At 38.3% G+C, this 26,918-nt stretch overlaps 1 protein-coding gene across 1 annotated transcript; it reads left to right on the top strand.

Annotated features, from left to right (window-relative positions):
- Positions 1 to 1,556: 1,556 nt before the first annotated feature.
- LOC133456517 (N-terminal EF-hand calcium-binding protein 1-like) lies at positions 1,557 to 24,564 on the top strand. The gene is made up of 12 exons (XM_061735007.1): positions 1,557 to 1,829; positions 5,211 to 5,235; positions 11,305 to 11,413; positions 12,748 to 12,773; positions 13,043 to 13,140; positions 17,928 to 18,186; positions 18,314 to 18,393; positions 20,099 to 20,152; positions 21,006 to 21,118; positions 21,283 to 21,360; positions 21,521 to 21,612; positions 23,342 to 24,564. Exons 1-12 carry the CDS (start codon positions 1,713 to 1,715, stop codon positions 23,368 to 23,370), a joined length of 1,080 nt encoding a protein of 359 aa, XP_061590991.1. The 5' UTR covers positions 1,557 to 1,712; the 3' UTR covers positions 23,371 to 24,564.
- The last annotated feature ends 2,354 nt before the right edge of the window (positions 24,565 to 26,918 follow it).

Below are 26,918 nucleotides of genomic sequence, written 5' to 3'. Positions count from 1 at the left end.
TTGTGGTTGTTTCAGATGTTCTTGTCCAGTTTTGTTCTTACATCCCTCAGATTCCTGCAACTAAACTTGGATGTACATTCCAATAAAGGTTAGGATAAATGATAAAATGCCTCTGAAGTTTGACTTTTTGCACCATTACAATACTTATAGGCAACTAGTCATCATATCTCCTGCTCTCTGAAACACATGTTAATGCTCAATAGTACACATATATGGTTCTTTAATATATTTGCATTATACTAAGATGCATTCATTTTCAATGGCTTTTTTCCCCCTTACATTACTTTTACTTTTATACTTTAAGTAGTTTTGAAACCAGTACTTTTATACTTTTACTTGAGTAAAAAATTTGAGTTGATACTTCAACTTCTACAGGAGTATATTTAAACTCTAGTATCTATACTTCTACCTGGGTAATGAATGTGAATACTTTTGACACCTCTGGTTGGCGCGGTGATCGCACTTTTGTTAAAATGGAATTATGGTTGCTATTGTTGTTTTTCTCTTGTCATACTTCTGTCTGTTTCTGTTATTGTAAACTTGTAATTTTGTTTGTTTGTTTGTTTGTTTGTTTATGTATTTGAGCACATTGAGTCCATGCTCATCATGTGAAATGTGCTTTATAAATAAATTTGCCTTAGCGTGCCTATTAAAGGTTGGACAGAAAGTAAAGGATGCATTGGACAACAAAGCATTGGACATTTTATATAACACTCTGATTGTTCCATATCTGACCTACTGTGTTGAAGTTTGGGGAAATGCCTGTAAAACATATATTCAGTCAATTTTCATTTTGCAAAAAAGAGCCATAAGAATAATCAGTAGAAAACGGTATAGAGATCCAACAAATCCATTACTCCTTCAGTTACAATTGTTGAAATTTCATGAATTAGTAGACTATAGTATTCTGCAAATGATGTTTAAACCTCATAAAAAAAACTTTACCAATCAACATTCAGAAAAGATTTGAAAAAAGAGAAAGCAAGTATAGCTTAAAAGGAACAGAGATTTAAAAAAAAAACAAGATTAAGGACTAAATTGATGGGAACGTTGTGTTTCTGTGAAAGGAATCAGTTTATGGAACAATCTGTATAAAGAAAACAAAGAATCCAAATCAAACATTACATTCAAAAGAACAATTAAAGCCTGTATGTTAAGTAAATATAATGAAAAACGTTAGTTAAGTTTGATTGACATACCCATAGCCGGCGGTAATTTCTTTTTTATTATTTACTTAGTTGTTGTTTTTTTTTTTTTTAATTTTAATTTATGTTATTTGTAAATTTATTAATTGGGAAAAAGGGGCAGATTCTTCTTCTTTCTGATCACTTTTCATTCACAATTTAGGAACATTTGTGTTTGTATTTGTATTGAATTGTTTGTTTTATTTTTGAATGAAATAAAGAATAAAATGAAAATGAAAAATGAAATGACAGGCTGGGTGCGTTACCAGCGCTCACCAGCAGAGGGCGCTCCTACGGAGGCGGAGTTTCCCCGCTGTCTGCGTGCAGGAGCAGCATCCAACTCACCGTGACTGGACAGCACAGGACCAGCATCATCATCACCATCACCATCACCATCCTCCATCCTTCCCGACAAGGACAACCTCCCCAGGAGCGCGCAGGAGACAGGGCAATCTTTGCTGAAGAAAATAAGAAGAAAAGAAAGAAGAAGATAAGGAAAAAATACAACACCATTTTGAGAGAAGCAAGATGCTGGCCTGCACGGAGCTGATCACCATGTGTCTCCAGTCTGCCAAACATGAACACTTGAGAAAGCAGCAGGAGCTTGACCACAATCAAAACCAAGGCATCGCTTTATTCCATGATGTGAGTTAACCCACACAATGTGGTTTTCATGTCTTTAAAGTGCAACGTTTTTCCTCATTTGACGTTGACTAATATCTCATGTTTGCATCAATATTTTGACCGGTTCTGCTCGTGTTCTTCCTTGGGGTGTCATTTTACAAGCGCACAGTGTTGAGTGACTCACTGTCCTTTTGCGCTTTTCTTTATGAATGATTTAATGCCGAGCCCCATTTACGCGTTTCATATGTCCCGTTACGTAAGAGAGGTGAGTGCGTGTCCATTATTGCCAAAATCAATGTACACTGTGCAACTCATTCATCCGAAACTACCTGCAAAGGACGACAGTGTCGTTGTGGTTTGATAACTTCACACTTTGACAAACACACCGAGCTCCCCAATGCAAATATGATACAATATGATGATGATTTTTTAAAGAGCATCCTCCCGTTAGCCTGGGACAGAACTGCCTTTCAAATGGAGTAACATTTTGAATTATTAAATCAGGACTCTATTCTCCATTTTAAATGCTTGTTCTTTTTGACACAGCATGCAGGTTATTTCTTCACGGAAAAGCAGTGTGCACGTGCAATATTATATTTCAGATACTTTCTTTTGTTTGGATCCACAACAGCTGCTTTTATGGGGATGCACCATAAAGAAGAAGGTATTAGAAGCATCATTTCCTGGCTTTAGACTTCCTGACAGTGAGCTGTAAATTTGATTCAGTTTCCTTCAAGGCATATTACTAGACGTCAGAAGGGAAATCAGACTGCAGCGAGTTGGATCTTTTGGTTTTAATACATTTAACACCCATTGTCTCTCTAGTTCAGCCAAAAAATAAATACAAAATGAAAAAAATAAACACTTTGCATTTGGATGTTTTGCTCATATTTAACAGATTCATAACTGTAATTTCAGTTGAATTCGGTTCATTCTCATGGTCATGATATTTCCTCAGCTCAAAACGCATGTTCTCATTGATCCACACTGAATAGCAAACACATTTCCTTATTTTTTAATTCTCAGGAAACTTAGCTTAGCAGTCCTTTTCATATTCTGCACAGCTTCTTTCAACTAATAAGCTAATCTATCTATCTATCTATCTATCTATCTATCTATCTATCTATCTATCTATCTATCTATCTATCTATCTATCTATCTATCTATCTATCTATCTATCTATCTATCTATCTATCTATCTATCTATCTATCTATCTATCTATCTATCTATCTATCTATTATTGTGAATCTACCTAATCTATCATCTACCTACCTACCTAACTACCTACCTACCCACCCACCCATCCATCCATCCATCCATCCATCCACCCATCCATCCACCCATCCATCCATCCATCCATCCATCCATCCATCCATCCATCCATCCATCCATCCATCCATCCATCCATCCATCCACCCATCTGCCTATCTGCATATATATATATGCCTATCTGCATATATATATATATATATATATATATATATATATATATATATATATATATATATATATATATATATATATATATATATATATATATATATATCCCCATATCCGTCCTCCCCAGATGTTCTCCTCAAACTTATTTGAGAGCTTATTGCTTTCAAGCTGCCTGCTGTCTTGATGTGAGCTCTGAGACAGGTTACTTCCTTCAGAGACTCTGCAGTTGAGGGAGATTTCCCAGTGATACCTCCACCCAAAAGCCTTTATGACATCTTGTCAGTCACAGGAGCAGCTCTTCTGCCAATATAACAGGCTTTCGCCTCATTATGGTTAAAACGGTTCACTTTACTGTAATTATATTGGTGGGATTCTTGAAAGAGAATAATCATGCAGTCATAAAAATTCATCTTTAACTGTTGCGATTGTTTTTTGTTTCTATATATATATATATACATACATGTTTCTCTATATATACATATATATACATATACAAACCCAAAATTACACATACAAACGAAACATTCTGATTGATTGATTGATTGATTGATTGATTGATTGATTATAAACTCTTGGTTGTTCATAAGCTGCTAAACCTTTTGCCAGGAGGATAGGTTATACTGGCGCATGTGAGCTGTAAATAACAAGAATCTGCAGACAGAAATGCGAAAGATTAGTTTTTAAAATGCTTCTTTGGTTGGAGTTGAATAATTTTATTGACACAGATAACAGTTTATTTTTTAAAGCTTTTCTGTGGAAATAACAAATTCTTGAAAAGGTCACATTTAATGAAAGACATTTGAAATCTTAAACATTCACAAATCACACAACCTTTTTGTTTAGTGTTTTCTGTTCAAGTGAAAATATTACTACTGGCCCCATTGGCAGTTCTGCAGACGTTTTTGGTTAAATCAGTATACAATCAGCGCACAATCAGTACAGTGGCACAGTATGGAGTTTTGAAAACGACCAAGAAGAGGAAACACAAAGACAAGTTGCAAATATGCTGTTTTTAAAACTGCATACTATACTACGGATACGTACAGATTTTGACTATATGCCGTATGCAGTCTGTAGTATTCAAACAACTGGAACTTTGTTTTCTGCAAAAAACAAACAAACAGACAGACAAAAAACAGAACCCAATGGTGTGCAAACAACCAGCCATGTACTGTATCCCATAATGCAATGTGCCACTAGCTGGTCCAAGTGTCACATGGTTGGTCCCTCTTTCCGAAACTGGAAGCTAGTGATGAATGCGGTATAACTGCTACTACGGTGTGATACCATAGTTGGTACCATGGTTTGGAGGAAGCTTGCTGTTAAATTGGAGGTAAGCAGATCTGATCAAGGCCTCTGAATTCTGATGCTCTTGAAAGTCGACAGTTTTCAGAAACTTCAGTCTGATGAACCGGCTACTGGTACTGGTCCACCCTGGTCCAGTCTTTCTGATGAACAAAATGATAAATCCTTACATAGATTCAGTATCCTGAGATTTATTCCCAAAGTTCATAATCGGAACTGAGTGTTAAGTCCTGCTTGTGCAGGTTAATCAAAGTAATATCTTAAAGCAGCATTATTGTTCTTAATGCCTGGGGAGGCAAAACAAAAACGATCATAAAAGCTCCTGTTAAGTACAAGCAAATGTCAGCGTCTGATTTTTGGAAATATCTGGTGTTATTGTTGACATTAAGATGTTATCCCTCCTTTTAAATTCTGTTCTGTGCTTGAAGATGGAAAAAGGCACCAAAATCGTGAAGAGGGGTTGTTTCATGTGTTTTATGCTCTGTGTGGTTGGCGTACATCACTGCTTCTAAAATAAACAAAGACCTTTTGTTTGTATTTGTGCTGCATTCATTACTTCAACGTAAAACAGCCTATGTGCTATTAATTTCTGCAGTTTATGCAAGCACTTCAGCATTTAAAAACCTTTACACAACCCTTTTGTTTTTTCATTTCAGATTTTCCGTCGGGCAGACAAAAATGGTGAGTATGAAAAACACCTAATTGGATTAAATGGCAAATTAAAAATCAATTAAGGTCCATTTGAAGGAGTTATTTTACAAAGAAATATGTGAAAAAACTTTGTTGAGATAAATTCCTGGCTCAGAAGGGGATATATGGGACCTCGGTGGATCTTCTTTTTTAGTGCCTTCCTTGTTAGATGGAGAGGATATAAATAACCAAGGTCAGGTGCACTGCATCTTTTTGGTTTTGTGACTTGAATGGATTTGACAGGATGAACCCCTACAGGTCACCCTGCAGGGACTGCTCATTGCAGCACACTGCCAGAAGTGATGCACGGCTACGAGTCATTGATAGGCTGGCGTACATGCCGATGTATGTACAGACGCATTTCTCATGAATCCTGCCACACCGTATAAGCAGACTCTGCTGCATTTGTAATGATATTTATTCACTGGGGACTTGGACAAAACCAGTACTAAGTGTTTTTCGCCTGAAAACATGTAATTCTTTCACTGGATGTATGTGCTACTGTGTAATCTCTTTGCATCAAAGCATCCCTTCGTCTCCTCGGAGAAAACACTGCATTTAGCTCTGTGTGAGAAACAGTGTTGAAAACAGGAAAATGTTCATGTCCTGGATTCCTTATTCATGCCCTGCCTCCCTGTTCAATTAAAAGTAAAATGCAAAAGGTGCAAGTTCTTATTATTTCTTGTTGAGCATCTATGAAGTTTTCAGCAGTTTTCCCAGGAGGATGGCAAATGTGTTACATAAGAGCGAGATTTATGATGCAACGTGTTCCACTATACCAGAAGTTGTCTGGAGCAACTCTGAAAATGAGGTGTCGAGAGCTCCTTCACATTGTGAATTATGAATGGAGTCATAAAATATGCTTTTTTAACTGGGGCTTTTTTGAAGTAACTGTATAAAATAGAAGGAAAGGTGTGTTTGGATTTACTTTTCTTCAAGTTGAGCGTCAATTTAGACGATAGCTTTGTGAACTAGAAGAAAAACAGTGGCCGACAAACCAGGCTATAGTCTTTTTTTTCTTACTAATCGTAATGAATGAAAACTGGGGCAAAAGGAAAACAATAGCGTGTGTGTGTGTCTGTTATCTTTAGTTTTCAGCCAGGCTCTGCTTGTTTTTCGTCTCAAACTCACTGTGTTATGCTTCCAAGAAAGTCCTCCTTTCAGTCCGTAATGCATCAGCTGCCACGATACGCCTGGAGTATACAGTCACATCGTAATGACGGCTGGCTGCCAAACCATTACACTACTGCAAGCTCTGGTAATGAGGAAATTATGTTTTTAAAAGCGAAAAATAACTTTACGTGAATATGCATGTAAGACCTACTTGCACAGGCACATTTCATCCACTTTGCTTTTGCAAGTACATTATACAAAATGAAATAACTCTCATGAAGAAGGGATGTGAGAGATGTCATTTTCATAGCTTTCCTAACAAACAGAATAAATCTAAATATTAAACAAAATAAAGTTCTTAACAGTAATGGGTTGAGAAATGATCCGTCAGGGTCATGTTTCATTTTATTTTTATTACGTTGACATGCACAGATGGGCAACGATATAGCAAAATACAGTTCTTGTAAATGTGACAAAATAAACTGCCAGAGCTGTTTCTATGTGTAGCGAATAAAATGTAATACTTTCCCAAAGGACAATACACTCTTGATGAAGTGGATGCTCTGCAGTTAGGCAGCGTGGTTTGGTGGTTAGCACTGCTGCCTCACAGCTCCCAGCAGGGGCCTTTGTGTGTGGAGTTTGAATGTTCTCCCTGACGATCGGTGACTCTAAATTGACCCTGGATGTGAGTGCGGTCGGATGGCCCTTTGATGAACTAGTGATCTGTTCAGGATGTCATCCCCCTTTTGCCTCAAGACAGTTTTACAAAGGATTTAAAGATCTAAGCCAAATGTCCACAGTTGCAAGAAAAATCCCAGAGCCTCGGCTGAAGTAGGATTGCACTCTTGCTCTTCAAATCATGAGTCATGATCCGCTGCAAAATTGGCGCGGGCTTAAAAAGTGTATTCAAAGCAATTAAAGTGTGAATTTTTTTTTGCTACGTTTATGGTAAAATATATTTTGAAGGGATCACCTGCAGTGATCATCTGCAGGCAGCTCAAAAACTGTGTTCAGTTTTGTGAGTCTCGGTGCTTCTTTCCCCAAGCACACTGTCAAACGTCTCCCAAAGTGAACAGGCATAATAGCTCTAAATAAAACTCCTGTCTTTATTTGAGGATATCATCAGCCCACATACCCTCAGCTTCTTTGCTGCTGCTCGGCTCCTCGTCACCAAGACATCTAAAGCAAAGGATTTTAATGTAGGAAGATGCAGCGTCAATTGCGTTGAAAAGTTCCAACAGTATGGACAACTAGTACGCTTTTGAAAAATTAAGATTTTTCATTCATTTGACTATGTAGAAAAGTTGTTAAGACTACAAGTAAAGGCTGCTATAAACTGGAAGATATGTTTCTTTCCCTTGGCAGCAACCAGGTGTGGAATTATTAGTATTAGCACCGAGCCAACCCATCCTTTAAGGAACTGTACTTCCTTACGTTCAACACCAGGGGGCATGAGCCGATTTTCATACGAACAGATGGAAGGCAAGTGGAAATAAGGCATTAAGGTGGCGAAAGTAGTATATTTTCAGGTCTTGTTGCTACAACATTGTAAGAATGTTTAATATCATCTTTATCTTAGTCTTGCTTTATTCAGACTCTATCGTTATTTGAAACAGTTTGTGTTAGCAACCAATTAGAAGTGTTGTTTCTCTTTGGGAATCTGCAGTCATCCAAATACCTCAGCATATTAAATGTGCAATAACGCCATTTCTGCTTGTGATTAGCTCTTGTGGAAATTATAATGAGAAGACTAATTGCACACTAAAATGTATGTTTCCGTTAGTCCATCTGTCTGTTTCATATTGAGATTGATAACAAACATCCGGGCAGTATGCATGTGATTCGCTGCAGAGAGGTGGATATCTGAGCGGCTCTTCTTATCTAGAAAGCATCAGTGAGGTCTCTCAGTCATGTTTCCCTGCTGTTTTAAAAAATAACACCTTAAAAAGTGCAGTAATGTATAACATGCATCACATTTTTCATGTCCACAGGCTTTATTGCCAAAAAACAAACCCAGAACTTCCTAGAAACTGATGCAGCAAACAGAAGAGTGTTCACTGGTTCACGCTCCTCTGTGTCAGCGGACGTGTGGGAATATTTTATGCTGACAAATCACAGTTGATCTCAGTTAGCTGTTCATTTGCATGTGAGAAAAAACAGCATTGTCTCTTTTTCTCCTGAACATCAATAATGGGCTTTCTGATCTGTTAACATTCCTACAGTTTCTGCTTTAATGTTTTCTGAAGGGAGAGTGTTCCTGGAAGGATTCCCGGCCCTGTAAAAGAGGTTTCCATCGAGCTCCCAGTTTAAGCTGCAGTTTTATTCAGGGTGAAGTGAGACAATTAAACCTGTTAAGCTGTCTTGCTACACCAATTTAAATTTCCCTCCAGAGTTAGCATTTGGTATTTACAAAGCCTGAGGATTAACTGCAGCAAAATCAGCACATTTTCTTTAATTAAACCCCTCTATGTTAATGTTGATGCCACCGCCCACCTGTTGTCCGCTCCATGCAAATTGACAACTTTCCTTGAAGAATAGATATACTGTATTCAAGCTCTTAAAGCAGCACAACGTAACTTTCAGCTTTTCTGAGTTTGGCGGCATCTTTTGGACAAAAGCGGTAGTGTTTTACCAGAAATAACACTACGTTTCCCATGAGCACCAGCGCGTACTGCCGGAAAACTCCTGTCCTGTCGCGTGCATTTGTTTTGAGAGAAGACGAGATGCTTTTCTGTTTCACCAAGTGAACAGACAGAACGCAAAAAAAAAGATGTTAAACTGCTGGAAAGGAACTGGAATTTACCGGGATACCTTAAACAAGGAAGCCAGGGAGCGGTATATGGAGAAAATAATGATTATTAATTATTATTAATTATAATAATTAATAAGTAGGGATTAATTATAATAATAATTAATCCCTACTGAAGAGCCATGTGTTTCAATAAATTTGTATAATAGTACAAAATACAGTACATGTTTTGTATCCCTCTTACTTCTCTTTTCTTTTTTTTGACTGCTATATTATGGTGAATAGGCTCCGAGGCGTGAACAATATTTTTGTTTTCCTCGTGAGATTATTTTTTTCCTCTGCAGCTACAAATAAGAGTTAATATTTTTTCCTCAACAAACAACTTTTTATCTGACGATTGGGGTTAATTGAACCGCAGAGAGCTGGCAAGCAACTGCGTTTAGCTGGAGAAGTGGGGAATAAAACCCGTGTTTTGATCCGACCCAGTCTGTGTGAGTCTTTGTGGTTTAAGGATGTTTATGGTTCTGCGTTAAATCGACGCAGAGCCTACGGCGTAAGGTACGCGGCGACACACACCGTACGTTGCGTGTCGCCACGTACCCTACGCCGTAGGTCTGCGTCGATTTAACGCAGAACCATAATTCAGGCTTTACTGTGTGGAAGCCGGTGTTTGGTCGTTACAGCCGCGATCCAAAGCGAGCCGACGACTCTTTCACTCTTTTACTCTGTTATATCAGATACTTGGCCTGCGTGGTTCTGCCTCCGAGCAGGAAACCGTTGAAAAGTTAAACCATTAGGATCTTTTCCCCACGTCTGTTGTGTGGAGCTGCTGCAGCAGCAACGGGTTACCAGCTTCTGCGGAGCTCTGAGCTCCAAGCCCCGCCCATTTTCGTCTCGACTGCGAATCGGGAAGGAGGGGGAAGTGACGTATGCCGTAAAGCAGTCAAAGTCGTAACGATTTGTAGTTTTTTAGTGTGGCAGGGTTCCTACCATGCTCCTCAAAGTTACATAGTGCCAGTGAAGGCGATACAGACCCCTCAGACCATGACAGAGGTGTCATTAAACCTGTTGGAAGTTGATGTACCATCACAATGACTCTGGAAATATTAGATTAAGGTGGAAAAGTTACGTAGTGTCGCTTTAACCTAGAAAAAGTCTGCAAAATGGATTCAAAAACAAAAACAAAAAATACAAAACAGGAACATAAAAACAGGAAAAAAACTTTTTTGAAACATTTCCTGACATAATTAGTCAAAATGACCAAAAATCCCTCTGTCTGTTTCCTAAAGAATCCTTTCCTGTTCAGTTTTTTAAAAACTTTTTTGACAGCTAAAAGAAAAAGGTTTGCCATTCTAATTTGCCTTTACCCTAGAGAGCTAGCAATTATTATCATTATAAGGAGAGGGGCGATAAAGTCAATAATATGGAGATGTTCAAAAAAACAACTCCTTTTGTTATTTCTCAGAGTAAAACATTCATCATAATTAGATTTACTGCAAAATGTTTTGTGGTGCATTTAAAGCGTTTTCTGCACATTAAAAATGGCACAACACTGTCTATTAGTTTTGCAGATGAATACTGTATTACCAGGAGCTTAAATCTGAAAAACAGTAAACACTTGTGTAATACGCCATCTGAACTGCTCTGTATTTGGGTGCGAATCCAAAACCAAGTGCTTCTGGTGGAAAAATCTGGAGGAGGAGTTGCAGCAGATTGTGTTTACTCCTACATCTTGTGAAAAGGGGAAATATGATTCTGTCTCCTTTTAATAGGGTTATCTTCCAGGAGGTTTAATTGAGCCCTCGCAGTTGTTAATAGTGCTGGATTTAAGTGCTGTAACGAAGATTTAGAAAAGATTGTTTTTATTCCTCAACTTGCGAGCTGCTGGGGATTCAAACTGTGTCTTAAAAACGAACAGATGATATGATTCACTGATAACTAGGTCTCAGAATGTGTCAGTGCTTCAAGGAAGAAGCTGCCGAGGCCTCATTAGGAAGAAAGTCTGCTTGTTAGTCCAGCTTCAACAAGCCCTCATTAAGGATAAATATTTTATTTTGCAGCTCCACCTCTGAAGTTAGCGTTAGGATTAAATTAAATTTGTGAAACCGCATCAGCCTTGTTACTTTATGTAGAATTCACGTCAGAAGACATTTGAAATTTTGGTGAAGTACAATGTTCATGGTTTGGTCTCTTTCCAGATGATGGGAAGCTGTCCTTAGAGGAGTTCCAGTCCTACTTCACTGATGGTGTCCTCACTGAGGAGCAGATGCAGGAGCTGTATTACTCCATCGACAGGCAGCAGACAGAGTAAGCTCATTTTTTTCCCCCTTTTTGGTCGTCCTCCAACTCTGCTGCCATCTGCAGACCCCCCTGCTCTGCTGCTGCCTGTCAGCAAGAGGTCGATACCTGACTTCAGTGAGGATTATTATTAGCCTTAATACCAGCGTGAAAGACAGGGCTCTGGCAGCAATCTGTTGGATGACTTCTCCCACACACTGTTTTATTTATATTACCCTTTGCCCTACATAAGCTTCCCATACACTGGAATGTAATTGGTCTACGGGTGTGGATGATGGAGATTCATGCAGCAAGGATCATCAATGATCGCCACAGGGAAGAAAATGAAATATGTACGCATTTACTTGATTACATTAATCTGAACATTTTTTTAAGTGAAAGAAAATGTTTTGTGACGTGGCAAAAAGTACACTAGCAGGTATTTTCTGCTGTTCCAGTGGGAGCGACACAGAGGTGACAGGGAAATGAAACATTGTCATGTGCTGCCAGTCACAGTGAGGCCGTGAGGAATGATCGAGCAGCTGTAACAGCTTTTTGCTGGACAGATTGACTCTCACTTTCATTTCTACGCCATCAGCAAGAAAGCTTGAAGAACACAAAATAATAAATGTTCCAGCTGAGCTGTCACCTATCAAATGGGTTTGTGATATACAACAAAAGTGAGCACACCTCAGTTAGAGGAGCAATTTGGAGTTAAAACATTCTTATGTCTACTATAGGATGGTATGGAGAGTAGACTTTGTATATATATATATATATATATATATATATATATATATATATATATATATATATAAATGGAGCTAATTTAGGCGATATATATATATATATATATATATATATATATATCGCCTAAATTAGCTCCATTTAGAGTTCCTGCGCTCACAGTTTATCTCAAAAACCGAAGGGAAATGTCCTTCAGGACTGTTCCAGAAGTTCCCACTGCAACCATAAACTGCAATGTCTGCATTTCCTAAAGGATCATAAAAAGAAGCATGAAAAGTATTGGGACTAATGTATAATGAGTGCTTGTGTTTGTATCATTCTGCTATTTGACTGATGGTGACTATCAAACAGGGAGGGTCTTTAGAGAATTATCTGATCCAAAACGTGACCATTCCATACTTGGTCACATTTGTGCAGGCTGTTGATGATATTTAAAGACTTTTGCATGTCACAATTTGAAAACCTGCATGCTAAAAACAACAAATAAGGGATCACTAAAGCGGGGGTGGGGTGGGGGGTTGTTTTGATGGTGCTTTTGAAAGTATTTAAGGTTTCTCAGTAGAATTAGTTTGATTAACATTCCCCTTGTTTTTTGTCTATTTCTTGTCAACTCACAGAAATCTGGACATAGAAAACCTCTCAGGTAATAATGTGTTTTGCTTTTTTTTCCCTTCTTACTGATTTGAACAATAAAAGAGTGTTTGTATGTCAAATATTACTAAATCTACAGGTTTTATGGCTCAAGTTGACACACTAGCAAAGAGAATCCAAACATTTGCTTCAGCATTGATTTATTCAGACACAATTAAGCCCTGTGTGTGCCAGCACTGATTTAAACACACCTGATCAATGAGCTCGTCAGACACATATCATGTTGAAATTGCTGTTTTAAAGCTTTTTTGTCTCCAACAGAGTACTTCGCTCCACATCTGGGAGAATATGTCAACGTCTTGTCTTCTCTGGAAAAGCTGAACGTGGCCATTTTGAAAGCCATGGATAAAACTAAAGAGGTAGGTGATGCACTGACTTACAGTAGAATAAATGTAGCACTGTAAGGGTCCTCCATCCCTCGAATCGGTTCATTCGAGGCTCAGCTGTCAGCTGCCATGAATCGTTTTGCTGCTGTGGAGCTAAAGAAGAAGAAAACCGCACAGCATGACTGATCCAGCCTGCTATCTGTTCTGCCTCTCATCACTTGCTCTAAATTTTCAAACGTGAGCTACGAGACCTTTACAAGATGAGCTGTGCCTTTGAAAATCACTTGTCTAACAAGAAATGTACGATAAAAGACCCGGCAACTGACTGTGCTCCGTGCATCAGCCGGACAGCCACTTAAAACGAAGTAAAGCAAATCAATGGAGCTAAGTTGACGCGAGCTCATCAGACCTGCAGCATTCATTGCTGACATGTGAAGGAGTGCATCATTTAGCAAATGCCTTGTCATGAACCTTATCAGTAAGATTCAAATAATTTTCAATACTGTACTACCCTATTATTATAAACATGCTGATGCCTTATTATGACATGCTGATGCCTGTGCATTCTGTTAAAAATGCTTAAACAGGTGATTGAAAAAATCAACTAAAATGTTTACTTTCGCCTGAGAAAATTCGTTTTTGTATTACCTCATGAAAAGTATTGAGCGCATAAAATATTTGCACTCATGTTACTAGACAGAAGATTAGTTACAACAATAAAGTTATAACAAAAGTTATAACAAATAGTGCTGTGAAATGAATGAATGTCTGAATGAAATTTTGTGTCCAAATGCCTTACTTTGACTTACTTTGGCACTTCTTTGTGCCAGAAGGACATTTGGGGGACAAGAAGGATTTTACCTGCGGGTAAACCTTTCCACATGCACAAATGCTAAATGGCAATTAAACCAGTTAGGCACTAGTTAGGATAGAAATGGTGCACTAATAGACAGACAAGACCCCTCCAGAGAGAGGCTGATGAATCCACAGAGATTAGCAGCTACAACACAAGCAGAAAGTCCTCACCTTTTAGTGGAGCATGATGAAACCTGAGCCATTATCTTTATTCTGGGATGGATCAGGGGGCGCTGGGGCTTATCCTCAGGCGCTGCACACCTGGAGCAAACACAGAGACAGACAAACCACTCAAAAGCCACAATGGTGTTTACCACTGCGCCACCATGCAGCCCTGCAGCACTCGATGTCATGTGATGTTTCAACATTAATGCAGAGCATCGGCATGTGCTCAGAGCCGAAATGTTTACTGTCTGTTCAGCAAATGCAGGTTCTATAATTTGCACAAACATATTATTGCCCTAAGCAGCCATTAAAATGTAAATCGCCTTCACACAGGACTAAAATGTCCTTTGATGGCATTCACTTTGGAGTTATTTTTCTACTAGAAAAAAAAAGGCAGCGTGCAATTTTTTATTGTTGATGTTAAATCTGTGTCTCTCATCTTTGTTGTCAGAATCCGAAGAAGTTTCACTCAAAATACATTAAAGCTACATTGGTTTTCTGTGCATATTGTTGGCATTTCACAACAAAGACAAAAAAATTGGAGATTTGCAACACTTTCTGGGCTCCAAAAGAAATGCAGTTGTATATGTCTACATTTTAAGTTTGTAACATACCTACATGCCACATTACAGTACTTCTAAAATTGTACATTTTGTGAATCTTCAAAGCACCAAGAAAAATACATGCATATATTGTACATTGCAGATTTTTAGCATTTCTGCACCTTGTATCATGTGCAACCTTAAAAAGTATGATAATGCAGTGTTTTAACAAGATAAAAAAGTGATTTTTGGATGGCAGTGGGGGGCTGAAATGTGTCATCAGTCCCATCCAACATTAACACAAGGAAAGTGTTTCTATTTCACATTCTTAGTACTTTTATTGATACAGTATTATATTTTGGATGTGTATCAGTACTGTGTTTCATCACTCATATCCTAATTGTAAACTTTAAAAAAAATAAAACAGACTATGGAGTTGCTTTTAAGTTCAAAAGAGTGATCCTTTCCTTTCATCTGTACTTTCAGATAATGAGACACGGTATCTAAAAATCCTGCGCCTCGGATTGTGTAACACTAATTATTTTGTCCTGAAATCCTGTTTTGACGCGGTCGAACGGCGACACGGAGCTTAATATTCCATGAGATGCGGCGGGGGCTCGGCTGTCTGCCCCTGACAAGTAGGACTGTAATCATGCTGTTTCAGCAGCACACAGAAGAGATCAGCATCAAAGAACTCCCACAAACACTTAATCAATGGTTAAGCCCGGTCTTTATTGATCTTCCACACTTCTCCATGTTTAGTCAGCTGGTGAATATTTCTCGTTTTGGGAAAGGCTTCTGAGTGTGTTCTGAGCTGCGAATGAACAGATGCTTGAATGTTAGAGCAGGGATGTTCTCTGTGGTACGCAGCAGCTTATTTTCACTGCAGTTATGGAAAGGCAGAGCGACAGTGGAGATGACAGAAACTAAGGCTGACAAACCCTCCAGCTTTTGAACTGATATGACGTCAGTTTGTAAATGCAGAGCAACCCTATTCTCTCACAAGCTTGTTTTGTTCGTCTCTTTGCTCTTTTATCTCTCTGCATTCATCTTGTTTGACTTGGTCTCCCTGCCTGGCCTTTTCTCTGTTATTTATCCTCTTTCTGTATCACTCCTGCGGCTCCAGAAGGTTTAATTTTTCTGTTTTTTGTACAAAAAGCTTTTTTGCCCTAAAGAAGTGGTAGATTACCAGGGTACATTTTAGTGAATAAATTGCTCAACCAGCCATGTAGCTGACCTCTGACTATCTTTAGGTAAAACGTATAGGTACAATTCCTGGAAACAAAAACAGTAAACTGATGAAATTACTACACAGAAATATATTTTCTGAGAACATATCCTCTTTGGTGTCTGAACTCATCTACCTCGGAAATTAATGAGGGAGAAACTGAGAAAACAACAGAGGTTCATTACTCACATAGTGCGACTTCTCTGCTGCAGAGACAATAAAGCACAAAGAAACAGATCTGCAACAGCTTGGTGGTCATTTTTTTCTCTTTTCTTTTTCTTGTAATTTCTCCAGAACTCATTTGTTGCACTGCAGGGTGCTGGAGAGGGTGACGAGGCTCATTATCCACAAACTCTGAGTTGGAAAACTTGTGTTTACTAAAATGAAAAGCATCTATTTTGGAGATGATAAGGATTAGAAACTGGTAACCACGTATACATGGTGATATTAGGAGTATTTAGCTGCACACGATCCATAATTGTACCCAAGCTGGTTGGTAGCTTCCATCACGTAACCACAGAATATAAAGAAAGATCATCGATATCTCTAATACAGGGCTGATCAGATTTAATGGCATCCCTGCAGTAGCAGATATCAGCTCTCTCCAAAGGCTTTTACGGGAATTTAATTCAGGACTTGCAGCTTGTCAGTATAAAATTGTCCATATTTACCTTGTCTGTCCTTCTTTCATGGCGTTGAGTCAGTTCCCTGCTGAAACATTCAAGGCCTTTGCCTCAAATATATTCTTCCAACAACAGGTCACGTATTGCTTCATAAAATGCAGCAGCAGGTTTCATTGTAGATAAGATGCCCCTTTTACATCTCTCTGATTTAATTTTATCACCAATAAACGAGCTGATGGGCTGTATTCCTAACAGCTAATGAGAAACATCTATGTGTTGTGGCTGTTGTCTGTATATAAGAGATGCTCTACATTAACCAGCCCTCAGTATCTGTCGCTGATATCCATACTGCATCAGCTCGTCAAGACTCACAACAATGTCCAAATTTATGTTTCAGTTCGGCTGAAAACCCTTTGTTGTAAAATATTCTGATAATACAAATGGGTTAATTTGTACGACGGAGTATTAGGGCCAAACTAAGAAAAAAAAAAGAAGGAAATTACGAAAATAAAGTCATAATGTTGCGAGAATAAAGTCGTAATATAATGAGAATAAAGTCGTAATATTACGAGAATAAAGTCGTAATATTACGAGAATAAAGTCGTAATATTACGAGAATAAAGTCGTAATATTAAATATAATATAAATATATAAGTATAACTTCACAAGATACTCAATATTCAACATTTTAACACACTCTTCCTGTTAGAGTTCTCATAAATTACCACTTTATTCTTGTAATATTACGACTTTATTCTCATAAATTACCACTTTATTCTTGTAATATTACGACTTTATTCTCATAAATTACCACTTTATTCTTGTAATATTACTTTATTCTCATAAATTACCACTTTATTCTTGTAATATTACGACTTTATTCTCATAAATTACGACTTTATCCTCGTAATGTTACGACTTTATTCTCGTAATATTACGACTTTATTCTCATAATATTACGACTTTATTCGCGTAATATTACGACTTTATTCTCATAATATTACGACTTTATTCTATTACGACTTTATTCTCATAATATTATGACTTTATTCTCGTAATTTCCATTTTTTTTTGTCTTAGTTTGGCCCTAATACTCCGTCGTAAATTTGCATTATTTTTTATGAATAAATTCAGATTCAGAGGAGGGAGGAATTCTGTTATTTGCGATTAATGGGTGACAGTCATTCAGTCTAAACAGGTATTCATGACACACTTTAGCTGGTTTTAGCTGGATGAATATGGTAGATTATCTACGAGCAGAATAAAAAGAAAAATCAACTACATTTTTATGTCTAAATTGGAGCAATAATCCATTACTTTAACATTTATTGACAAAGAATAACATTATTACCAAGGCCAACACATGGCTGACTCTTCTTTAATCTTAACCTTCCTCCTTCACCCCAGGAGTATCAGGGTTCATCAGTGCTCGGCCAGTTTGTGACGCGCTTCCTGCTCAAGGAAACCACCACCCAGCTGCAGTCCCTCCAGTCCTCCCTGGATTGTGCCATGGAGGCCGTTAACGACAATAGCTGCACGGGGAAAAGGCCGCTGAAGAAACCTGAGGACCTGCCCATCCAGAGGGTGACCAAGAGACCCGGCCGGCGCATCCAGAAGAACATGTGTCTCTCCCCGACAGACCCCTACTCCGGCATGCTCACCACAGGTGCTCGTCAGGGTTCAAATACTGACACATTAGGACGCATTTTGCAGCAGAATGTTTTTTCATCATTTCATCATGTAAATTGAGTTTATGTGTCTGTGTGTCTAATCCTTTGTTTTTCTTATTAAAGGGGTCAGTGTGGAGCCAGATAACCACTGGGGCTCCCAGATCAACCAGCTGGAGCATTTTATTGACAAACTGGAGTGTGAGGTTCGTATAAAATATATTTTTTGTAGGGATGCCCCGATACCGATACTGGTATTGGGGCCGATACTGCCCTCATATACTCGTACTCGCAAAAATTCTCCGATACCAGGCACCGATACTTCATTGTTGTTGTAGTTACTGGTTAGCGCCGCTAGGGGGAGATGTTGAGCCGCCCCGCGGCTCCCCGGGTCAGTCTGCAGCCTGGCTGAGCAGCAGCTCTGTGGCTGTAGCCAGCTGTTCCATGTTTCAGTAAATTCTATCTTCCTTAATTATACAAACTGGACAAACCTTACTCACAGGGAACTTTATTAAACACTCCACGTAACTCACAGTACAACATAAACAATCCCATTGTTACATTCCAGTTAGCCGCGTTAGCCGCGTCGACAGCCCGCAGTCTGCCTTGCTTCTGTCGTTGCCCCTTATTTTGAAATATGTCCACACTGCTGACATCCCACTTGCATTAATTGTCACTATCTTGCCTGAAACGGCACCACTCTCCTCCCACCACCACGCACCACGCCGGTTAGCCGGACTGTAAGAATGGGACTGTAACAATGGGATTGTTTGTTCTTCTTCTTCTTCTCTGTTTTATTGGCGGATCGCAACCAACTTTAAGGGGCATACCGCCACCTACTGTACAAGAGTGTGTAACATAATTTTGCTTAGCCTGTTTTTTAAATTCTATTTGATTGTTTATGTTGTTTCACACGGACGGCTTCAGGTGAAGCACCACACATGCTCAGTTGATGTACCTGCAATGAGACAGCGCGGAGGAAAGACCAGCCGGCTGAGTTTTGTTTAAAATTGAATTTCTCTTCCAAATAAAACCTGTCTTCTAATTCATTGCATTTTTAGCCTAGTTATTTTTGTGGTAGAAGTATCGGATCGGTACTCGGTATCGGCGAATACACAAATTAAAATATACTCGTACTCGTACTCGGTGTGAAAAAAATGGTATCGGGACATCCCTAATTTTTGTCAATTTAACTTCACGGCTTGTTTTCATATTGAGCGAGAGTTGGCGTCAACCTTTTTCGTATCGAGAAAACAAAAACGTTGAGCAACTATTTGCTTCGGATTCACAACATAATCCCTGGGTTCAGCAGTTAACCTTTTAAAACTAGGATGTTTTACACATGAAATTAAGCCCTTTAGGTGGAACCATTACTGACATGATTTTATTTCGAAGGCAAGTTAAATTTGCCAGAAAGATCTTAATAATAATAATAAATCCGCCAAAAGCTTCGTCTCCTAAGGGACATGCTGCTCTTTGGAAGTAAAAGGTTTCACTGCAGGCTGTATTATCATTAGGAAGACCACGGAAACGCTAATGTGGGTTTGCAGATTCACAGTTTGCCCCTGTGGTTTAAAACCTCTAAGATCTTGCCAGAGAAGATGATTTGTACAAAAAAGCAACGCTGAACTGTGCTGCATGTACTGAATATGATGCATGAACATATCAACGCTTTACTCTGCTTTGTTTTGCAAAACAGAGTAAATTGTTGTAAAGGGCTTTGGGAAGCTCTGTTGGATTTATTCAAATCATGATACTGCAGCCGTCAGAATTTGAAATGTTAATCTTAATATATAAGTAAATATATGTAAGATTATCAGGATTGTCTGTTATGCATTTAAGAATTTCATATAACTTGGGTGAAACATATATTTTGTGACGGTAAAAAAACATTTATGTCTCATTTTTCAGAGTCCACATCTCGAACCTCTCAAAGAAGACTCATTGGCAGGAACATATAAATCTGTGAGTGAACATATGAGATTGTGTGAATTTACTTTAAAGTGTCCATGTAAATGTTAATGGTAAATCTATTCTCTGTTTTTAAACGTTATTTTTTCATAGAAGAAAAAAATCTCTTTGAAAATTCAAACCATGCCAATTCCAAGTTGGGTCCCTTTTACCGTAGTTAAATGAGGCCTGATTGTCAATAATGACTCTTAGAGGGGTAGGAAAGGCTATGAATCCATATTTTAGTATTATGAAATGACATTGACCACAAAAATAAGAAAATGTTCCACGTCGTCTGGAGTGGCACCATCAAGACCATCAGAATGAACCTGAGCCCTTCTGGTCAAGACTTTCAGGCACAGACCTCTTGGATTCAGCAGCACACATGTCCAGAAGCTCAACTAGCCTGTCTGGAAACTTCTGTTCTCCATGCTTGAGCCACAAGGGACCAAAAGAGATTTAACTGGACAAACTAACGTGACAAGAACTGGAATGTCATGTGTCAAAGGTTTTATTCAACTAGTTCGAAAAATGCAAGAAAAGATGATTTGATATCAATTCTGTGGCAAATATTAGCCCGTTGAAGATCAAGGTCTTGCACAGCATTGGACTATACCCCTCAATCTCATCCGTAGTGGGTGGAAAAAAAGGCGTTCCAATCTTATAGACAGCCCTGGAGAGCAAAGGGCTTGAACCAAAATCCCAGTGGACACATGCACCTTCTTAGCTTTTATGAGAATCATCTGTATGCTGTTATGGAAAGTTGCTGTTAATTATTGATGTAATGTTCCAGTGAAAGTAGTTCAAGTTTAATCTATGCTATCCATGTTTGTGATGTATACTAACAGTATTTCATTCTTCTCTTTAGAACATACTTCTGGTCCAGAGACAAATGTCTGTGAAGGAGAAAGATGTTGAACAGTTTCAACAAGCTCTTAAAATCTACACGGATGAGACTGCCGGCGAGCTTAACAACTTGCAGTACGTCCCCTTTATCTACCTCTGTGTTGTTGATTGCTTCAGGAGCTCTCTGTGGTTTCTTGCAGCTCCTTCAAATTGCTTCAATTTCTCCAGATACAACAGCAGCAAAAATCACCTCCCACACTCTCTGCCCTCTTTTAACTCTGTTTTTTTATTGTTTGCAGCATTTCAGTCCAGAACCTGCCAGACAGATCATGCTTTATCATGTATGAATTTTGGCAGGATCGCCTCTCTTGGATGAGGTACGCTTTGGCATATTATTGGCATATTATTCAGGAAAACATACCAGGAGAATTTCACTGCCAACATTTGACACACAGAGCTGCTCACAAATTCTCTTTGATGTGCAATGAGAGTCTCATTATTATGTCTTTGGTTGTTCTGCCTGTGTTTTCCTCTCAGCTACCTGCAGTCGTCCATCAGCAAGACTTTCCAGCGCTGCGTTATTGACTCTCTGGAAGAGCCAGAAATGGTTTCCACCATGCTGCTCCCAGGTAGAAATCGATCTTCAATGCAGGCAATTCAGCTGATGGAAAGATGCTGGTTTAAAAGCATTTAATCAAGTTTGAATTTATGATTATTGATGCTATTTAAGTCAGGAGTAAAAAACAAACAAACCCCAGTCTCAGAGAAGATATAGATTTTCTTCACAATTAACAGAATAACGTCCACAGACAGGAGCTTTTCAAGCTTTAAGGGCTTCTTTAGTCTGTATTGTTGGGTAGTTTAGGGAGCTGATGGGGCTTTAGAGGTAGCGTTAACATTTTATTTCTAATCTAATATCTTATATATTAGTATATATTATTAGTGGATCAAATGTTGCAGAAGTCCCCTCATCTCCAATGAAGCATGTTATTGTCTCGTAGCCCTTTCTTCTTATTGTCGTTTCACTCATAACGTTCTCATCAGTGTTATTCCAGTAAATCCCCTTTATGCAACATTTTGAGAGCCAGATGGTGGACAAAGTTTGTGACAAGCACCTAAAGAGCCAGATTTCGCTCCCTTCTTACTGAAAAACTATTAAACAACCAACACAAGAAAAAGTATTGGAGATAAGATGGATTTCTATCTATATCTGGTCTATCAAAAATAATGAAAATAAATCCTTCTTTCATTTAATTAAATGCAGATAAAGTGACAAATGCAAAACTGTTTGTTGGTTCCAGTCCAGTTCAGAAGGTGCCAGAATAATATATTATTATATATAACATATTATAACAGCTGCTGCTGAGGTCTCCACCAGAGTGGTGTAATAATTGGTGTAGTTTAGTAGCATTTAGTATTCTTTTAGAGCAGTGTTTTGGGGGCTCCAAAGACTGAATGTGGTGACAGATTTATAGTTAAAAAGATGGAGTTGAATTGGTATTTTTTTTATCGTCATTTTTATAGTTATTGGGATAAATGCCAGAAATTATCGTGATACATTTTTTAGTCCATACCGCCCATCCCTAGCGTTGACGCGTGCGTTCCTGTCATTCAGATGTTTCCACTGTACTGGCGGTGTGCCATCACCCATTGCTGAGCCTTTCTTTGTGTAATTTCTAGTACTTGTGTAATTCCAGAGGAATGGTGGTATTTCAATAAGGAGGACTTTTTATTTTTAGGTGCAACGTGATACAACTCCTTCGTGTAAGAGGTGATAGGAGCAGGGTTGGTAAGAGCAGCGGGTGTCTTCATGGTGGCTCATCTGCTCCCTGTCCTCTGTTTCCCCTCTGTTACTACCTCCTGAAGCAAACCAAACATATGCCGCCATAAACACCTACACAACAAAAGCAGGGCAGAATATCTGTAAAAAAAAATGTGATATTTAAGTTTTGTGTTTAAGGGGCTATTATCTTAGGATGGATGTGTGCAGGAAAGGAGACGTCGTAAGAGGAGATCTATCAAACATGGTTCTTGCAAGGCTGCATTTTCTTAATCACATTTAAGGTGCTTAACAATACAGCTTCCCCCCTCAGCGTTGACGAGCTTCAGGACGGGCTCCTGAGCGAGGAATTTTGGGAAAGTAAAACCGTTTCCAAGGAACTTAAAAATGCTCCAAAAGCTTCATAGTTCAAAGTGGCAAAAGAGAAAAAAATAAATCAAACCCAGCTTCCATGTGTTCTTCTGTATAACTATAATATTTCAGTGTTGGATCATTAGTTTTATCTTTCTGTCAATGCTGGAAATTGGTTCGGCTCAAGCCGAGGACATAAAGCATTTACACACTGCTTCTCTTTACAGCCTCCTGGTGGATCATGAACAACAACTGACCGAGCAACACTGCTGCTGTTCAACAAAATAAGAGCTAAATATTAAGGAGAATTCACCAAGCAGTTCTTCTTCTTCTCTATGCTCTGTTATTAATCTCTTTTCTCATGGCATGACCTGGATTGTTTGCTCTTTGAGTTTTTCTCATGTGTTATAGAAAAAGAAAAAAAAGAACCGCTCAGAAAAACCTGCAAACAGGTTTTTAAAGCTGTAAAGATTTTAAAACCTGATAGACGAGGAACAGATATTAATTTTACAATATTGATTCAGTTCTTACTTCTGTTAGAAACACAATGAATACATTTTTTTAAAACAACATAATTTGCATGATTTATTTCTCAGTGCTGATTTATTTGACTCAAAGCTGCATCTTAGAGTAGATATAATGTCAAATAAAAACTGACCTATCATTGCATTATCCATTCTACAAAGACAAAAAAGAAATAGAGGTAGGGTTAACGTTTCCTCTTGTTCTCCCTGTGCTTTTGTGCTTTGTTGTGTCCTTCAGCGCTTCTCTAAACGTTTTTTTTCCTCCTGTTTTTGCAGACGCCCATGACCTAGAACATAGTTACTGAATAATTATGGTCTGAATTGAAACATCAATCCTCTTTGTCACTCCTGCACCTTAGGGGAAAAAGAGAAACATGGACCTTATTGTAAAGAACAGATATTTATTGTACACTGACTTAAAAAAATAAAAATAAAAAAATAGTCAAATAAACAGATGTTATTAAAAGCCAACAGCTGATATGCAGTGACAAATTAATGGATTGTAAGAAGTCACCAAATAATTGTGTATTTTCCAAGTTCTGTTTCTGTACAGTAGATATAAAAACTCAAAAGCCATTATTTTACATTTATGCTGTGCAATCATAAGAGTTTAATGATAGAATATGCACAAATATAAGTTTATATTTTGAAATTAAACAGAATCTGGTGTATAATGATATTAGAAAGAACCTATTTTAAGACCGAGTGCCGTAGTAAACGAAAGCTTAGGACTGACGTAGTTGTTGTACAACACTGGTTAATGTACTGTATGGACTTTGGTTGCTCTGATAATGTGAGGAATGAATGTGTTCACAGTTTTATTTTAAGTGTTTGTCATTTCTTTTTTGAAGAAAAAAAATATATACTGTCGTTATGTGGATTTTAATGTTTGTTTTCTGGCATGAATTAAAGTTTGATGTGTTCATGACAAGAAGAAACGTGCAACGTGTTGGTGGCAATGCGTTATTTAACTATGAAAGTGACTCGTATGATATGACTAAAGACAAACAAGACTGTGGCCTAGAGACACCAATCTCATCTCATCTTCAGTCTTACAGTCTGAAAAATAATTTAAGCAAATCTAACACTGATAAAGATGGGAAATTGTGTATTCGCTCTTTTATATGGTTGGCGAAGACTGACACACTGAAATACCTCATTAGAATAAGTTCATTGTATTGGCAGGTTTGGAAAATGTCTGAAAAGCAGTAGAGAAATTCACAGCCTCATTTTGATGCTGGGACGAATATAATATTTCACCATTCAAAGCCTGTGAGGTTTTAAGGCAGTTCCATCATCTCGAAAACAAGCTGAACAATTCAAAAAGGAAGCAGCTGACGGCTCAGATTCACAGTGAATTGACAGTCTTAAAGGAACCACCCAGACTTAATTATTGGATGGAAAGGAGTGTATGCTTTCTTTAGAGACCAAAAGAAAGTGAAGCAAAGCAATTTTGAGTGAGAATAGAAAATGTATCTGGGGCACTATTTACCATCCACTTACAGACTATTGGTTGTCTTAACTCCTTTAACAGCACACACATGCCAGCTTATGTATTTATGTAGGACCCTCAGTCATCCTGGAGAGCGTTATCCATTAACTGATAAATGGTAGACATTGGTGGTGTCTTAATTTTGTCATGTCATGCTGTTGCCATGACACAATCTGTCCAGACTACAGCAGAGGGTTGATAAATCCACATTTAATTACATAACATATTTACATTTTTAATCTTAACATTCATATCACCATGTTTTAAACCAGAGTTTGATTCTGTTCCAGCAGATTCTTTTTTTATTCTTTTATTCTTTATTCGGATCCCCATTAGCTTCCACTGTCGTGGTTGCTAATCTTCCTGGGGTCCACATAAAACATCACATAAACATACAATACAACATACAAAATAAACTGACACTTGTCAGTCTAAATCTAAGTACATTAAAAATGGCAATAATATAAAAATAGAGATACAAAAATAGAGAAACATTTGTCAAGCATCATGTACAAAAACATTGATTATTCTAACTGTGTGGTCTCACTCATAAATTTTTGTTTAATAGATCTTTTGAATAAATATTTGCTTTTGATACTTTTCATATTTGCAGGTAATGTGTTCCACTGTTGGGTGGCTCTATAAATAACAGATCTTTTAAGTATATCAGAAGTTGGTTTTGGAAGTGTCAAATAACCTAAGCTTACCTGTCTAGTATTATGATTATGCTTTAGACCAGCATTTAGTAACTGATCTCTAAAGAAATCTGGCTTCCCCTCAATCATTGCATTTCTGGAAAGATATGGAGATACGGTATTAAAGATTTCAAGAAAGGCAAAGTCAAATGGAAAGGTTGGCATAGGATGGAGGAAGAAGTGAAGATGATGGAAGCAGGAGGATTTTTACAGGTGCCTCCTCCTCTTCTGCGGCCATAAATCTGACGCTATAATTCTCCTGCTGGGCTCTGAAAGCGTTTGCAATAAAAAGGAAGTGGTTACAATGGGCAGAGGCAGGAGGTGGTGGGGTGTGTGGGTGGAGTTCATTGGTTAAAGAGCAGAGTAAATAAGGAAGAAAAAAAAAGAAAAGAAAAGGAGACAATGGAGCGGTGTGTAAGACCGGGACACACTGTGAGGAAAAATGGGGGTCAACTGTCAGAGCCCATCGATGCAGAAAGATCGCAAACTGAAGTGGAAAGCGTGCACTCTGATTTCCTCAAGCTGAACTCACACATTCTTGCACAGCAGTAGGCAGATCTGTGGCAGCAGAAGGAGAGACGGAGGAGGCAAGTGCAGTTACATATCTGCTGGGGCCAGTTATTGACAGCTGATAAAGGAGGGATTACTGACGGCCAGAGGCGGAAAATATATTTCTGGAATTAGAAGGCGTCTGACCTTATCAGATGGGCTCTGCTGTGCACTTTCCATGCCACAGATGCCGCACGTGCACTGCAGCTCCATCAGCAGATGATACAAACAGAAGCGGGGGAGTGCATCGGTTCATATCCAGGATAACTGTGGAGGCATCACATTTCTATTTCAGGTCTGAGCTGATCTGCATAAAATCCAATGTGATCATTTTTTGACAGTAAGTTTAGGGTTCAGGCATGTTAAAAACCACTACATTTACTCTGAGCAGGGCTTTTTCAAGACTTTAATGTTGGGTCTTTAAAGGACGCCATAAAGAAACTGCAGCAAAACACGTAACGATGAGCTTCAGATCACAAAAAACATCCTTGCCTTCATTTTTCAGAAAAAAATCACATCAAAGATTTGAGGTTGTAAACCGGGT

Source organism: Cololabis saira, chromosome 12 (assembly GCF_033807715.1).
Source record: "Cololabis saira isolate AMF1-May2022 chromosome 12, fColSai1.1, whole genome shotgun sequence".
NCBI classification, from domain to species: Eukaryota; Metazoa; Chordata; class Actinopteri; order Beloniformes; family Belonidae; genus Cololabis; species Cololabis saira.
Note: the sequence above shows the minus strand (reverse complement) of the source record. Positions and strands in the feature narration are given on the sequence as shown.